General features: G+C 35.8%; 3 protein-coding genes across 5 annotated transcripts; 2 read left to right on the top strand and 1 right to left on the bottom strand.

Annotated features, from left to right (window-relative positions):
- The first annotated feature begins 1,288 nt into the window (after positions 1-1,288).
- On the top strand, positions 1,289-4,844 carry LOC103455941 (probable protein phosphatase 2C 60). 3 transcript variants are annotated; one of them, XM_008395558.4, is made up of 5 exons: positions 1,289-1,740; positions 2,198-2,612; positions 2,848-3,215; positions 3,835-4,071; positions 4,328-4,844. In XM_008395558.4, the coding sequence occupies exons 2-5, from the start codon at positions 2,294-2,296 to the stop codon at positions 4,586-4,588; spliced, it is 1,185 nt and encodes a 394-aa protein (XP_008393780.2). In that variant the 5' UTR covers positions 1,289-1,740; positions 2,198-2,293; the 3' UTR covers positions 4,589-4,844. The 3 variants fall into 3 exon arrangements, with proteins under 3 accessions (XP_008393780.2, XP_017179625.2, XP_017179628.2); XM_017324136.3 differs by having other exon boundaries at positions 1,355-1,740; positions 2,179-2,612; XM_017324139.3 differs by lacking the exon at positions 1,289-1,740 and adding an exon at positions 2,067-2,085.
- Positions 4,845-7,332: 2,488 nt separating this feature from the next.
- On the top strand, positions 7,333-8,949 carry LOC114822782 (protein ALTERED PHOSPHATE STARVATION RESPONSE 1-like). The gene is made up of 3 exons (XM_029097933.2): positions 7,333-7,545; positions 7,764-7,972; positions 8,067-8,949. Exons 1-3 carry the CDS (start codon positions 7,354-7,356, stop codon positions 8,722-8,724), a joined length of 1,059 nt encoding a protein of 352 aa, XP_028953766.2. The 5' UTR covers positions 7,333-7,353; the 3' UTR covers positions 8,725-8,949.
- Positions 8,950-9,140: 191 nt separating this feature from the next.
- Positions 9,141-12,276, bottom strand: LOC108169887 (probable serine/threonine-protein kinase PBL11). Its single transcript, XM_017324133.3, has 7 exons — positions 11,933-12,276; positions 11,162-11,365; positions 10,857-10,928; positions 10,558-10,626; positions 10,390-10,452; positions 9,986-10,308; positions 9,141-9,739 (listed from the first exon to the last, which is right to left on the bottom strand). The coding sequence occupies exons 1-7, from the start codon at positions 12,129-12,131 to the stop codon at positions 9,260-9,262; spliced, it is 1,410 nt and encodes a 469-aa protein (XP_017179622.1). The 5' UTR covers positions 12,132-12,276; the 3' UTR covers positions 9,141-9,259.
- Between the last annotated feature and the right edge of the window lie 5,573 nt (positions 12,277-17,849).

Raw genomic sequence — 17,849 nt, 5'->3', positions numbered from 1 at the left:
TTAATAAAATCCAGATTCTATTAATATTATTATTTTTATAATATTATTTACGTTCAACTCTCTAAAACTCCATAAAATGATTGCCACTTTCTCGTGATTGTGTGAGGACACGTGTCCTCCAGGCACTTGAGGCAGGGACACGTATGCAAACAGTCACAAGGTCACAGACACAAACCATCTTCCAGAATCAAAATTGTGGTGGGATTTTGGGAGGGTGTTGCCCTTAAATAATGCTCAAAACAAACACGCAACAAAGTTGAATAATAAAGACCACAAGTCTACAAACAATGTGTTTGCAAATAGCAAATATATATATATATATATATATATTTTTTTTTTTTCTTTTGAAATATTGTGTAATGTTTAAGATAATTGAGTGGTGTATTTCTGAGATTTCTAAAGTATGTACTACTGCTATGTATTTGAATTTTAAAACCGAGCAATCGAATAATACTTTTAGCTATTTTCTAAGTATTTTCATGCAAAAATAACATATTGCTACAAGAAATAACATGTCAACCATACCACTCAAGCAATCTTTTGAAAAAGAAAATGACATGCTTTAAATGGATAGAAAGAGAAGGGACTTTTTGAAAATGTAATACTCATTGAAAAGTAAAATTTTGATATTTTATTTGAATATATATAGATAAAAAATGAATGGGAAAATTTTTTACTTCTGAATTTTGGATCTTTTGATTTGGTAATTTAAAAACTACTTGGAATTTTGAGAATTGAGTTATGTTTAAATTTTAAGTGGAATTGAAACTTACACACCTAAAGTAAATTTAGTGGCTTGTATTGTACTAAAAGTACGAATGAAACTCTCAATTTGACGAAATTTTTGACAAAGTTAATGGTCAAGGGTGCAAATTGGGTAGAAGAGATTTATCGCAGTGGCGGAAAGTAATTATGCCTATGCACTCTACTATGAGTTCGATTGCTAAATTTTTAAGAGTAATGCTAAGCAGATCAACTTTTTATACCAAATTTTCAAATTATATGATGTGTCATCAATAGAAAATAAGCACGTTAATAAACCATTAAGTAATAATTCAATCATCAACAATCACGTTATATAATTTATATAATTTACAAAATTTGGTCTAAATAATTAGTGTTCCTAGTGTTACTCAATTTTTATACCTCAATTGGGCAGACAAAATTTAAAATTATTTGACAATGTAGATTTTTTTTTTATCAAACGATAAATTTGGTTTATATTTTCAATTAAAAATATTAAATCATTGTCCCTCTTTCTATCTACTTTCTCTTTCTTTGGTTCTATGTGGAGCCCATTGCTGGCCAGATGCATTGCTGGCTTTCCCATCGCTTTGGTGGCTTTTCTTTCAGTGGGGGTTTTGTGTGCTGAGAAAAAATCATAAATAAATAAAAAGGTGGTTCAGTTCGTTCAATCACACTGATTGAAAGCTCCTCCCCTGTCAAGTAAAATCAATCTCTATCTTCCTCCTCCTCCTCCTCCTCCTCCTACACCCTTCTGCGTCACCCACAGGAAAAATCCCAAATCAGAAAAACCCCAAAAGACTAGAGAAATTTGCTTCAAACACCAACAAAAGAGACCCCTATCCAAAAATCCTTTTGCCCACAGTTTTCAAGTTTGATGGATCTGCAGATCTAACGCGTATAAACCCACATGTATTGCTCTGTTTCTTTTAGATCTCCGTCGTTTTCACCAGTCAAGGTTCAGTAGCTGACACCAAAACTGCCTAATTTTGCACTGTGAGTTGATTTTTCTTGGTTTTTACTCTCTGCTATGTTGTTTTTGCCATTGGGTAATCAAAAAGTTTAGTAATTTGTTGTTGGTTAATCAGAAAGTTTGGTAATTTGTTAGTGGGGAAGGGTAAAGTTGCTTTGCGTGTGTCGAGATAATTGTGTGGTGGAAGTTTGGTGTGTAGAGTAGTGGTAGCTGTGACTGTCACTGTTTTCCCAAAACTGTATGTTGGTTGTGTTGCTTTCTTTGTTTTCAAGCTAGTATTTATAGCAGAAATGCAGATGGGGTTGATATTTCAGACCTGATTTTGTTTTATCATTTATTCAATGAGCCTGTTAACCAAAATTTGCGTTGTAAAGTCTGATCCTTTGGTTAAGTGTGTGGTGAATTTTGATTAACTGGGTTTTTATATTCCTGTTTTAATTGATTGGTTTCGGGTTTTATAGTCGATTGTTTGGTCTTTAGGAGAGGAAGCCGGTGTGGTGGGGTCTTTGGTTGTGAAAGGTATTGCATCCATTTTGGATGTGGAAGCATTCGAGGCTGGCCCAGGTGAAATGAGGGATGTTATCAAGGTTGATGAACTTTCTGAGGGCCTGTTGGCTGCCTTCCTCGGACCAGTATGGACACGCAGGTTCGGATGCAGCTGGCAGACAAGACGGGCTACTTTGGTACAAAGACATTGGGCAGCACATGAATGGTGAATTTTCAATGGCTGTTGTGCAGGCCAACAATTTGCTTGAGGATCAAAGCCAGGTTGAGTCTGGTCCCCTGAGCTCGCTCGAGTCTGGCCCGTATGGCACCTTTTTCGGAATATATGACGGTCATGGCGGTCCTGAGACCTCACGTTACATCAATGATCACCTATTCCAGCATCTAAAAAGTAAACTACATCATCCCAGTGCCAAATGAACTTTTTAGCGTAAAAGTGTTTGTGGGGGAAATAAATTTGATTTGCTCAAACTAGTCCATGTTAGGAATAGGATTCATTATCCCAGAATTAAATGAAGCTCCTTACTACAGTTCAGGGGATATGTATTATCTATTTCTCATTGATGATTTCTTAGGATTGAAATGAAGTCATTGGTGATAATTCTGTTTATCTTTTTTATATTCAGGGTTCACTTCAGAGCAACAGTCCATGTCAGTAGACGTGATACGGAAAGCATATCAAGCAACAGAAGAGGGGTTCCTCTCTGTTGTTACCAAACAATGGCCTATGAAACCCCAAATTGCAGCTGTTGGATCTTGTTGCCTTGCTGGTGTGATTTGTGGTGGCACCCTTTACATTGCCAACGTTGGTGATTCCCGTGCTGTTCTGGGGAGAGTTATGAAGGCTACTGGGGAGGTTCGTGCCATCCAGTTGTCATCAGAGCACAATGTGGCCATAGAATCTGTCAGACGGGAGATGCATTCTTTGCACCCTGATGACTCACATATTGTAGTTTTAAAGCATAATGTATGGCGCGTGAAGGGCTTGATACAGGTAACTTGATTGCGTCAGTTTCTCAAATTATTCATGCCATATTCTATGATTCCTGGTAAAGTGCTTTCTTTCCTATTTCCTAAGCTAATTCAGTATTGACTCATTTAATTGTTGAAGAAGAACATTGGAATGACTAAGGCAGTTTGGACTATTGGATAGAGAACTGTGGTTTTGAATAGAACAAAACTCTGTTAATATCCACCGTACTAGGGGACTAAGATGTTGGTTTTATGTTGGGTACTTAAGACCTTTGAGCTACTACATAGGCTTGTAGGCTAATGTTTATTTTCATTTAAAGAATAAAGATGTCATTTGGTAATTATCCAACACGATTCATGGCGGGATAATACCTGGCCTGAGAGTGATTCAAATTTCAAGCAGTGATAAATTTTTGTTCTGTTTTGGGGTTGGAGTAGAGCTGCTACTAATTTCCTATTTCTATGGTAGAAATGACTGAGCAGATGCTGGGTGTTACTGAGTTTCGTGGTTATAATCATAAGTGGCATTTTCTTTTCAAAGATAACTTAATTTTTGGCGTTTAATGAATCAAAATTTATGGTTCTTAATTGAATATTTGGTTGTTATTTATATTAAGGGTAAGTATATTTTTCTTCTGCAGGTTTCTAGATCTATTGGTGATGTATATCTTAAAAAGCCTGAATTTAACAGGGAGCCTTTATATGCCAAGTTTCGCTTGCGCGAACCTTTTAAAAGGCCAATTTTAAGCTCTGAACCATCGATCTCTGTACATGAACTTCAACCGCACGATCAATTTCTCATACTTGCATCTGATGGGCTGTGGGAGCACCTCACCAACCAGGAGGCAGTTGATATTGTTCAAAATCACCCACACAGCGTAATTTACTCATCTCTACAGTTCTATTTCGTTTAACATGTTGGAATAGCTAGTTACATGGTGGGCTATATTTGGGCTCTGTGCCAAATGGGCAAGTGGTCTTTGAGGAGGATATAAATGCTCGTATCCATAGGATCGAGTTTATGACTACTGATACAGGAGCACCAAAGAATAGTGTAGAATTGTATGTCAAACACCATATTGCGAGTGGTTTAAAAGAGAAGGAACATGATTTTACTTGCTTCTTGTTTTTCAGGGAAGTGCTCGGAGGCTTCTGAAAACTGCCTTGCAGGAAGCAGCTAAGAAAAGAGAAATGAGATATTCAGACTTGAAGAAAATAGAGCGTGGTGTCCGCCGGCATTTCCACGACGACATAACAGTGATAGTCCTATTCCTTGACTCGAACCTTGTGAGCAAAGCCAGCTCAACGAGAGGTCCTTCTTTGTCCGTGAGAGGAGCCGGTGTTCATATACCATCAAAAACTCTTGCCCCATGTTCCACACCCATGGATAGCTGATGGGAGCCAGGTCATGTAATATTGTATCTATTGCTGAATCCTTCTGAGAACTCCGGTGAACCGTCAGCTTGTACATCCGAGAGAGAGATAAGAGAAGGTGCAGTCAATTTTTTTTCACTGTACAATGTAACAATTAACTTGAACATGTAATTTATTTTTAGTTTATGAGATATTGAGCACAGGTATAAAAGAAAGAATAAAAAAAATGTAGAGCTTCAAAGGTGACAGGCGCATAAAGATTCTTTCTTGTGGACAATCTTCTCTATGATTTTTTCTCTCCTTCGAGATTTTCTAATATGCTTCGGTGTATGGTAGAATTTTTTCGGTTTTCTTGAACTTCGTTGCAGGGTTTTTGGGACATGTAAATCATGCTTGGTAGGACAACCTTGGAAATGGAAAATCTCTACATGTTGATTGCTTGTACATTTTCTTTGAATTCTGAAATTGTCAGGATGGCCTGAGTGCAACGTAGAGCTTCTTGAATCCTGAACGTGGGGTTTGTTGGGGTGACGTCCGCATATACCTTATCTTACAACTAGAACCTAGTTTACCGTCATGTGGCACCCTAGTCGATTATCATAAGGCCATGTATTAGTGACGTAGGATGTCACAAAGTCGATGAACTTGCTACATGCAAGTCTCTCCTAAATGGGAGGAGGAGCACGCACTTCCCTACACCTCCTGGTATGACACTCACAAAATCAGCAAATTCGCAATGTGGAGGATACTGATCTTACTGTTCTGTTAAGAGTCCCTGAGTAGATTTTGCCTCTAAAAACCGGCTTGCAGCGGAATGGTGCCCATGAGCTCTTAAACCATCACAAGATGTCGACGTGAAACCTATGAACTGATGGCACAGTGTTGAGACAAATCGTATTCCAGCTATCGTTTAGGCCAGTTGATTTTCAAGATCCCCTTGAAGGCTGTTTGTTAATGAAGTTGTCTCCCGAAGAGATATTTTCTTCAAGTTCTTGCAACACTCGGTGGAAATTTAGCTAAAATTTCCTCCACGACCTCGCTCTAAACTGTTTTAATCTACGGGGAAGGAATTTAACTCTTGCAAGGGGGCGGACACACTACCCTATCCAATGGCCTAATATGTTTTCCTTTTTTCTTAACACAATATTCTCCTACTCTGAGGGAGAGGAAGGATTTATGCTAACTCGCACAATGGTCTGAATATAAGCAAAAATCAAAATCAGCGTGTGAGTTAATATTTATAAATGGAGAAGAATATCACCTATCGTAGTGCTAGTGGGTAGTACCCTTAATATGTTGATTATACCCATGATAAATTTTTATGTACCGAGAACATGTCACATGGTTTATAATTTTACGTGTTATGATAAAACTCGACAACATAACTGAATGTTCCACTTTTAGAATGTTCTAACTTTAGGCTCAAGAAAGGAGAGTTAGAAAAAGAAGGAAAAAAACAAGGAAAGCTATTTTTCCTAAATAAAAAATTAAATATGAAAAGAGGTTTCCCAGTTTCAAACATGAAGAAAACGGCTAAGAATATGAAGAACTTCCCTAATTAAAATTTTCAAATTCATCTTTTATCCTCGGAATTAGATTAAAAAACAGCAAGTTTTTACAATTACCCCTTCAAACAAGGAGTTTTTACTACCAGTATATATACCTCTACCCATGAACCAAAAAAAAAAAAAAAACACAACAGTCTAATCTTTAGAAGTCCGTACAAATCTTCTTAAGCAAACCAAAACCCTGCAAATTCAGAGGAATTAAAGACATGGGTGGTAATCCTTCCAAATCCAAGTCCAGGGTGGTGGATGTTAACGATCAGGTACGGCTTTGTAGAGAGAGAAAACGCCAACTAGAGTTAGCCCTAGAGAGAAGGTCTGCGTTCGCAGACGCGCAGTGCAAGTACATCCATTCGCTCTTGTCGGTCGGGCATGCTGTAGGGATGTTAGCAAACGTTCAAACTCAAAACATTGGCTCCACGTTTTCGGACTCCGAAATTTCGACGAGCTCTGTAAAGGTTGACGGAGAAGAGGACGACGCTGGGACGACTGATGGGGAAGTAGTTTGTAGGGTGATGGTGGCTCCTTCGGTGGCATCATCAACACAAAGAGATTCTGAGGGGGGAGAGATGGCGATAAGTAGTGAAAAGGAAGGAGATTCGAGTAATATGAATCAAACGGAAGGAAAAGTGATAGAATTGTTGGAAGCACTAAAAGCTGTTGAGAAGCATTTCTTTCGAGTTTATTATTCTGGTATGGAGGTTTCCAGGATGCTTGAAACCAACATGGTTCAAGTAGAATCTGCTTCCAAGGAGATTAAAGGTGAGATCTTTCTCTTTTAACTTTTCGTTTTGAGTAACTAGGGAGACAACATTTTTTAAACCAAATTTACAAACTAAATGATGTGGTTGTAGATGATTGGATTATTAACTAAGTATCGATTAACGTGCTTATTTCTTATTAGTGACATATCATTTAGTTTGCAATTTGATTTAAAAAATTTGATCTCTCTAGCTTTACTCTTTGGTTTTTCTTTCGTCTTTTCTTGGAATTACGTTTTGTGATGATGATTTTTAGTGCTTTTGTCCCCCATCTGTTTTATTTTTCAACCTAATTTATAACTAAAATATGCATGACAAATTAATATATGGTGCGTGGGCATGGTAACACTTTTTTTAGTGTGAAATTCATGTCCACATTTGATTTATTCTTTAATATAGCTGTATCGTCAATGCATCTATGATTTTGGGTGCAGAAAAATCGGAAAAGTTAGTTCGTTCAATGACGGTGAGCCACTCCGCCTCATCTAGATTCTCCTCCAAAATTCTCTTGAGATCTAGCTCTAGAACTTCTTCGACATGCACTTATTTCAATAGTGGCCTTGATGACCATGGAAAGACGTTGCTTGGGGGCCATTCGTCAACACTTACGAGCCTATACGATGCGGAGAAGAAGCTCTATGAGGAGGTGAAGGTACAATATCAATCTGACAAGTTCTTTTCTTCGTTCAGTTTCTGAAATTTCTTTGCTACAAAACTCGATCTTTCATTTGATTTTTTTTCGTATTTCTTTGATATGAGTTTCACAACAATTTTTTTCTTAATTGTGTTCTACAAAACTCGATCTTTCATTTGATTTTTTTCGTATTTCTACAAAACTTGATCTTTCATTTGATTTTTTTCGAATTTCAGATAGTGGAAAAAACCAAGAAAAGATGCGTCCGACTGCAAAAGCAACGAGGAGAAGGAGATGTACTCAAGAAAAAGGACAGGATTGGAGTTAAAATATCGTACTTGGAAAGCAAAATTTCAAATTCCTATACAGATATCAAATATAACTCCAAGAAAATTCAAAAGCTGAGAGATGAGTTGCAGGCACAAGTTGTTAAGTTGTTTCAAGGGTAATATAAATGCCACAATCTTACTTTGAATGTGTATTAGACTCCTGAATATTTCTGAATTGTGTTCTAACCCTCTCCTTCCCCATTTTTGCAGCCTAATGAGAAATTGGCAGATGATGTCGGAAGCTCATGAGATGCAAAAGAGAATCATGTCTCATGTGAAATGTCTCAACTCTCCATCTGTTGGAATGTCATGCAATGACTTACACCAACTTGCCACCTCTAAGCTTGAAGATGAACTTCAAAAGTGGTGCTCTTGCTTTGCTTCGTATGTCTCTTCGCAGAAGGCGTACGTTAAAGCTCTTCATGGTGGGATATTCAAGTTTGCTGGCGCTGAAAATGGATCTGGCTCTCCCGACAAGTCTTCGCTATTTAAGACTTGGTTAGATTGCCTGCATAGCCTTCCAGATGAAGCAGTCACTTGTGCCATGAAAGACTTTGGGAAGGATGTCCGAGCACTGGTGGATCGACAAAAAAAGGAGCATCGACTGAAGAAAGAGATTGATGAAGAGTTGAATGACCTGAATAAGCGCGACAGGCCTGAGACTGAGATGACGGAGCAGTTGAGGAAGAAGCTAGATACTAAGAAGGCGAAAACTTGTATTGCTGTGAGTAGATTTCAGACGGGGTTTTCTACAGTTTTCGAATCCTTGGCTGAGTATTCAAACAATGCAATGACAATGTATGATAACCTTATAGCATGCAGTGGAGATGCAAACGAAGCTGACAACGAAAGCATCAACTCATCATAAAATGACCTTGCTACAGTCGGGTTAATGCCGATGGCGTATTTGGAAAGGATGCGTATATAGGATTTTGAGCATGACAGGCAACTTTAAGAATTGATTCATGTTACAGGCTCTGAGAACGTTTGGAACTTAATTAGTTGCTTTTTGTTTTATTATTTTAGGAACAATATTTAATTTTTCTTTGATCCTTAATTTGTTGCAAAATCGTATGTAACTTTTCATGGAGTGAAGGAGAAACTTGATTCTAAATATAAACTATCCGATTAATCAATAGGACACTTTGGTTTAAGTCAATAATCCAATTAACCAACGATACCAACCTTTTTCGAAAACGGTCGGTTTTGCTTGTTGTGCACGCTTGTCTCCAGAGTTGCTGTTGTTTTATATTAATAAGCTCTCTTGTATGTCGCTCGTTATAGTGTTGTGAATATTTAAAATATTCCACATATCTTATAAAAAACTTTTTGTGCTTAAAGCAATGATAATATATTACAATTCAGAAAATTCACACATCATGCACACACAGAAGAAAGATGTATTACATGTTCAGTTCTTTTTCTCTAATAGACTCCTCATGTATATCTTCCCAATTTTCGATGTCAATATCGATGCTGCTATCGTTCAACTCCAAACACCTTAAGCTCGTGCTCTGAAAGGAGAGGCTATCTACGTCGACATGAAACCTCTGGAGTCCAATGCCATCTATGCTCACTGAGTTTTGAGACTGGTCGTAGTCCATCGATCTTCTATGCCCTAGCTCTGATGGTAGGTGGAACGTGCCAGTTGATCTTCGAGATCCCCCAGAAGGCTGTTTGCTAATGAAGTTGTCTGCAGAGTCGAGGGCCTCTTCGAGTTCTTTCAACACTTGCGACATGGTAGGGCGGTTTTTGGGCACTTTCACAACACATCTTAGGCCAAGTTTCCCCATCTTTAGCATCATCTCAGTGTTACATGGCTCTGTTAAAAGATTTGCATCTAAAATCTGCTCAACGCGGCCTTGCTCTAAGCTTGGTCTTGCCTGCATTCAAGAAAAACAGCTCACTAGAACTCAAAAATCAAAGGCAAATCCTTTTGCAATGACTATTAGCAATGAGAGGAAAAAGCTTGTTGGTTTACCCTACTAGGTTAAGAAGGACTTAATGTATCTTACATTCAAGCAAGTTTGAATTGCCCTCTCTATTGTTTAATAATTTAAAGTATAATACATATCGCTTGTATTAGAAGAAAGAAAACAAGAAAAAAGAGCAATGTTTGAAATATTTACCCAGTCAATTATATGCTGCTTAGGGCGGTGGCCTGTTGAATCAACCGCAGGCCGGGAAGAAATAAGCTGCAGAAGTATCACACCAAAGCTATAGACATCGCTAAACGGTGTCAAATGGAAACTTGAACAATAGGCAGGGTCTAGGTATCCTGGAGTTCCTTTGATTTGGCTGCTGACATGTGATTGATCCCCAGTAGGCCCTGACCTAACAAGTCCAAAATCTGAAACCTTGGCTTCAAATCCATCTCCTATCAAGATGTTACTCGGCTTTATATCACGGTGGATTATGCTCGGGTTTACTCCTTCATGCAAATGAGCAATGCCTGCAAAATTTCACACAATCAATTAGAGTTCTACTTATCTAGTTAGACTATTTATATAGTTATGAATCTCTGATGACTGACCTTTTGCTGCTCCAATGGCTATGTTGACTCTTTGCCTCCAAGTTAAGCTCCTCCATTTTCTTCCTACATGGTAATTTAACAGGATTTAAGCTAAACAAACATAGAATTAGGAAGATTATAATCAACACTTAACAAGTAGGTTTAATTCCTGGTAAGGAACATACATACCCATAAAGTAATCAAGGAGAGAACCATTTGGTACATATTCATAGATCAATACTTTTCCTCCTTTTGCTCCTATTCCAATCACAATCCAACATATTAGCTAGTTTACATGCCTTTATCAAAGGAATTGATTTCCACACACCTTTTTATATCCTACGTATGCACTCCTAATCATTTTTAGCATTGATTTTAAGAAATCAAAATTAAGGAGAAAAAGAGGGTCTAAAAATCATTTCCCTTGTCAATACAAGGAGAGGGCTAATTTAGAAAATTAAATATGCATTTACAGGTGGATTACATACCAGATGATCCTTCACAATATCCAACCAAACCTACAAGGTTTCTGTGCTTGACCTTAGAAAGTAGCCTCACTTCTGTTCAAAGAATAAACACTACACAGAAATCAGATTATATCAACTAAATTCTGAATCTTTCTACACAACAAACTTCTACATCGATAAATCTATTTAGACACACAAGACTACTATATATATTTGATTGGGCCCTATTATTGATGTGAAACTCACATATATTATAAAGTGTTAGCAAGTGTGTTACTTTTGTGTATTTGAGTACCGTTTACATGTTTTTATTGGTTGAGGCTTACCGTTTCTGAATTCTTCGACACTCTGAAATGAATCGGCGTGGGCTCGCTTAACGGCTACGGTTCCTGCATCATCAAAGGTCCCCTTGTAGACATTTGCAAAACCACCGGAACCCAACAAGCACTCACCGCTGAAATTATTAGTAGCCTTCACTAGTTCATCCAACTGGAAGCGCCTCAACGTTATTTTCTCTTCTTTCAAATTTCCTAGTAGAGAAAAACATAGTAGTCACACCCCAAAATCTTCAAGTGGTCTCTCCAGATTTTCAACTTCGTAACTAATGTTCTCTTGTCAAACGGATTAACAAAACACACAATTTCATTTGGCTGTTTAGTTCAGTAATTTCTTATTTTGAATGGATGATGTTTAATTGATACTGATTACATAAACGTCGAATATGTGGTAATTAAGACAACATTTTCATATTATTAGTCCCGTTTGATTTAGTTTTCATTTTTTGTGCTAGAAATAGAGAAAAAGTATAAAAGAGAAATGAATAGCGGAGAAGGATGTAGGATGGAGGGAGAAGAAAGAAATGAAGGAGATTCCATGAAAACAAAAATTTGAAAGTGCAAGCAGGTTATACGTTTTCATTTTGTGTTTTGCTCACAATTCATTCTCCCGCATACTTTTCCTGTATCTACAACACACACAAAATAACACTAAATAATAAAAGCTAAAAGCAAAATGGTTTTCAAATTATCGTTGTTAAGAGTGTCAATGAATTGGGTTAACTTGGTGTGGGCCCCACAACAAAATTAGGTTTTGCTCACCTTTCTGTCCATGCTCATGTAGTAATTGTCTTTGCCTGAGAGTTGGTAGGAGCTTCTTCTTGATCAAGTAGTATAACAAGGCCACTATCAAAACTGACAGAATGCCAACAACAAAGCCTCCCAACATGTGTATGTGATGAGCATGAACAAAACTTCGAGATGGTGGTGAAGCCACCGCCAACTGGCGTCGCATTTCCATTTTTGTATTCTTTAAGGGGTGCGCACAATTCGATTCAGCTACGTTTCCATGAAATTAAGGTGACCATTAATTTGCTTCAAATTGAAGAGAACAATAGGTAGAGGAGGGGAAGGAATATTGGGAAGTGCTAATGTATATAAGCTGATCCCAGACTGATCAATAATCATCTGCCGGCTATTATTTTCAAAAATATATAAATATGTTATACACATATGTGTATATAGTAAGTCTATAGTTTCAAAGAGACATTATTCGATTGAGTCACCATGACTAGGTCTAATGCTAGGACGGCATATAAGCCAAAAACAACTTGTACATGTATACGTACGTATATGTGGATTGATGTTGTTGCATTACAGATGATTTCTTGCTATAAGAGGCATAGAATTCTCATGCTTCTTAAACTCAAAAATGGACATGTGTTGGTAGACTTGGCCATAGGTATTGTTAGAGTATACCTAATTATATCATAACCATTTGTTTTTCATGTCTCTTGACAATGTAATGTACTACATACAAGGACAAAGTCAAAGATCTGTATCAATGAGGGTATCCTCAAACAACAAATTTACAAATTAAAATGCTAAAGAATTTACTAAACAAAATACCTATATCTTAATCCATAAGATTTTTTGCACAACGCATCGCACTATCCCTTGACATGTTTTTATATTTTGAAATCGTTGCATGACAACTTCATTACGAATACCATCAAATATCTCTTTCTCTATAAGAATAACCATGTTATTTCGATTTTTCAATCGATTCTTCAGAAATTTCATGGTTGAAAATGCTCCTTCAACATTGGCCAACTAAAAAAGTTAATGCTAATTAATATCACAAGCAAGTAAACTAGTGATACATCTTACTAATATAACTTTTTTTATCCACCAAAAAACAATTGAGTGGGGGCATCCGCCGCGGGGCCACTTGAGCAGAAACTATAGATCAAACAATCTTTTTTCATACTAAAGTTATAATTTTCTACTCAGAATTTTGCATGGGTAAAGAGATATAGATACGGATCAAGATGAGGGTAGATTGAGTCTTCTTATTTTTTTGGTCAAGTTTTTCCAAGCTTTGTAATCTCTCAAGTCATTCTATCAGATACTAGATATAAATAAATCAATAAAAACATAGAAGAAGAAAAAAACCAACAAAAATAATATTGTTATATGGTGCATTGAAACAGTCAATCCTGCTTCCCTATAAGGCGCTCATTTTGAGAATGTGTGAAGACTAAATACATATTAGTCAAAAAATTATATTAATTTTAATTCAAAACTTAATATGTTTGATAACTTAATAAAGCAAAACCAATTTAAAATTCACGAACCATTAGAAAATTTATTTTCTTATTTTTCTTTATTAAGTTGTCAAATATTTTAAGTCTTTGGATATAAACTAATATAATCTTGGGGAGCATTTTTTCTCACCATCCTAAACTTTGGTGTATGCTCACTATACACTTAATAACTGACACATGTCTGTCTTTTCAAAATTGAAAATGTAACATTTAGTGTAAAAGTTAACTAGAGTTAGGTGAAATGCACATGATAAATGATTAGGTGTATGGTAAACATACATTATAGTTATGATGGTCAGGGTAGAAATAAAATGAAAATGGACTGTTTTTATTGGTAATGCTAGGGAGACTAAATTTTGTAAATAAAATAACATAGTAATTGATGATTGGATTATCATTTAAGTAATAATTAATGTACTTATTTGATAACCGATTATATAATTTACAAATTTATTATACATAGCATAACCTGTTTTTATTGGTAGAGTATGCATACAAAACGACTGATTCATCTATATAATTAATTCCAAGAGAAATTGACATAATGCTATTTAATTTGTTTTTTTTTTTTTTTTTGAATTTATGTATACGAGTGATGGACAGCTAAATGTCAGAAATTAATTATTATTCCAAATCCTAGATGTGAAACGATACGATGTCGCCACGTGCTTTTTGTTTTGTATATTGACCTGATTATCAATTTAGAAAATAAAAAAAATGGAAAACATGACCTTAGCTTTGGATGCTTTGAACACCAATGTCCTTTCCCTGGTGTTTGGTTTGCATTAAGATTCTTTTGAGAATGGAATTTATAATTAGTACACTTGTATTGTAGTGTTGTAGAGATTGATTGTAACAAATAAGGGAGTTTGACATTTTTGTCTGGTTCCAAAACTTGAACTTCCCAGACAATTTAGGGCGGTGCTATCCGCACAGTTAATTTTTTACTTTCTCACATATTTTCTCAAATTGTTATAGTCGAATCGAATGAACTGAAGAAAATTAATGCAAAAAATTAACAAGGATATGTGAGAGGTAAAATAAATGTGTGAATATCACTTTCCAAAACTTACAGCAACTTTAGCCTCACAACCAAGGACAGGTTCCATTAAAACAATCCAATTATTGGTACATTTAAGCTTATCCCCATAAACTATGTTTCTAATTGCTAGAGAAAATTAACAAATGTCTGTAATACTAGAGAGACCATTTACTTACACCGTATTCTATGAAAATATTGGAGGTTTGATCGATCATGTGACTATAAATCAAGAGTCTCAAAGCTTTTTCATTGGGGTTCAGACCCTTTTCAGAACTTTTCCGGACTAATATATCATGGGCGTTCATGCAGCCAAGAATCAATCATCTCTTCTTTTTAACTTTAGACACAACGCTCACCTCTTCCTCTTTTGTCACTTTGGCGAACTCAGTGCTCTCTCTTCGTCTCTTGGTTACTGGAGAGGGTTCATATGACGTCTAGGATTTGGAATGTGAAATGGATTGGGTAACAAATAAAATTCAAGGTATACTGAAGATATATGAGAACAGTTTTTTATTCTGAAAATATTAGAAAGATATATGATATGAAGGAAACTTATTATGCCTTTAATCCTACTACTTTTTGTGAAGTTGAAATGAATAACTTTCTTTAATGAGTTTGAGTTTGACACAAATTTGTATATTCAATATACCTTACATACTCGAATCAAATCTTAGACACCAAACAAAGCCTTAAACTTTCTTGTGCCTTCATATATATCAGGCACCCCACTTGATGCTGCTCCAAGCAAAGTTATAATTGCATGCTTTCGAGGTCTCTTTGAAGAAAACCTAGTTGACGAGAGTGAGTGAGTGGCGATGTTTTCTTCGTGATTCGTTAAATTAATAGTTCGAGCAGTTCGTCAAATGAAAGTGGATTAATTCCCCTTCCCTGCATGCATGCATCAAGTCCTAGGATCGACCATTTGGAATTATATGCCTCAAAGTCACGTGAATTACTTTGAGGCCATGGCTTTTTGCAGGTGATCATGATTTTGCAAAAAGCTGTAAAAAGAGCAGCATGTGAGAAGATCACATGATTTGAGATATGTTGAAGGTGATCTGCTTGCATCATACATGTGTGAGTGTGATTGCTCACTTGAGATGGCAGATCTCTCTCTCTCTCTCTCTCTCTCTCTCTCTCTCTCTCTCCCCATTGAACCAAAGCACATGCAGGTGAGGTAGCTAGCTAGCTAGTCGCATTCATTTCAGAAGGTAAAACAAAAGAAAAGTTTACTTGAAAAAGCCAAAAGCATGTATCCACAATAAAATATAAACAACAATTACCTTAACGGTAAAAGCTGTATATCAAGAATATTAAGACGTTATCAGAAGGTAATATTAAAAAGATTAAAATTTTGAATTAAATTTTGTAAATTAAATAATGTGGTTGTTGATTATTAAATTATTACTTAAATATTAATTAACGTTCTTATTTCTAATCGATAGTTTAAATTTTGGTCTGCAAATTTAGTTTAAAATTTGATCTTCTACTGACTAGTTTGATAAACTTTTATGACATTCTTTTACATGGAAACAAAATTAGAATTATTTGGTTCTTCAGTTTCATGTATTTATTATGAATCATTTTAATTCTTAACCTTTTATGTGTTAACACACATATAATTGAAAAAAACATCCGTTTTCTTTTAAAATTTGTAATCTAATACCTAAAAATTATAATCAAATCAACTAGAGTGGACTAGTTGATACGATTTCGTTTCTTTACTTCTCATATTTTTAAGTTCCCCAATTCACTACTTCTTTCATTTATGTTAGGCAAACATGTTAATAGTATTTCAAAGTAGTTGTAAAAAATCTCAAGTTTGACTCACATAAATAAGAAATTGCAATGTATATCTACTTCTGACTTACTCAGTGTAGGTGACGAGGTAGCTTTAATGCTATATTGATAAGATTTTGTAATTCTACAAATAAAACTTAATTCCTATCTACTAAATCATTCTAAAGAATCAAATTCAGGTTGTCTGATTTTTATATATAAGTATCACTCACTCAAACTAGTATGAAAGATCTTACTTAATGTTCGTATTACTCTCAAATAAATAAATCAATCAATAAAACAAGCATTTACGCTGAGCATTGCCTGAATTATTAATATTATTGTTCTTTATTTAAACAATTTGGGAATCTGTTTTTCTTATTTTCCCCATCTTATTAGTGGTAGATGATGGAATCGGATCCCCTCCTGAGCATTGTAAACTGAGCCTCTTAAGCAAGGGATCCGGACCTTTGAAATTTGATCCAATAACTACAAACAGAGGCCCCTCTAAAAATTGTAATAATTGTAGCCGTTGGATCAATCAAACGGTCCGGATCCCTTGCTCATGAGGTTTAGTTTATAATGCTCAGGAGCAGATCTGGTTTATAATTACAGGTACGATAGATTATTCTTCACAACTGACTTGAGTCAGAGTTTATTCCAGTCTTCCAAGAATAGGATTAAAATCTGATATACTATAAAAACAGGAAAAGATTTCACCTACTTTTCTAGTTAGAAAGTTTGTCATTGCTTGTTGCATTGCAGGGGTAAAAAGTCATCAAATATGAATTTCATAAATGAAACATCATATATTCTCGTAGGTAGTAATGAGGAAGTAAGATCAAAATCGCTTGCCGCTTAATTGGGCGGCAGGGTGTATGATCCGGCCCCAAACACAGTAAACGACATGCACTAAGAAATTTTAATTCGTGTTCATGTTGCGTCATGTCTTATAATAAAACGATGACAAATGATTTGTCAAAGTTTGATTCTTCTGCTTACATGAGTTTTCTTTTGTCCGTCTTTACTTTTTTCGTAAATTATTAAATTCAAATATTACAAATAAACATAATTATACAGAATATGAAAAAATATGTGCGGAAATCACTTTTGCTATAATGATAAGGTATCCACACAAGTGGCTTTTTTATTTTGTACTTAGAAAGAGTGGGGTTGGTAAGAAAACAAAAAACAATATATGCGTGGAAACAAAACACACCATATCCAAAAGAAAAGTGTTTTCTAGTGTGGTATGAAGTTCCAACCGACCTGATGAGATAACTTTATCAGCAAAATTCATACCAAAATATCTCACAACTGTTGGAGCCAACTAATTCTCAAATCACTTGCACCAGAAGAGAAGTTATTGGAGTAAGAATTATGTTAATGGAAAGCTAAGCCCAATTGCCGTGGGTTAAAGTGGGGTTAGGGATAAGATTAAAGATCGTTTTAACTTATCTTCGTAACGCACATAATTCAACTTAAATAAATAAGAGTGTTTATTACCGAAGGTCCTGCATTCAAACCCCCCATCGTCTGATATCGGTGGACCTGAAAATACTTATCCTTGTAAGGGAGGCATGGTGGCATG

Source organism: Malus domestica, chromosome 02 (assembly GCF_042453785.1).
Source record: "Malus domestica chromosome 02, GDT2T_hap1".
In the NCBI taxonomy this organism is placed as follows: domain Eukaryota; kingdom Viridiplantae; phylum Streptophyta; class Magnoliopsida; order Rosales; family Rosaceae; genus Malus; species Malus domestica.
Note: the sequence above shows the minus strand (reverse complement) of the source record. Positions and strands in the feature narration are given on the sequence as shown.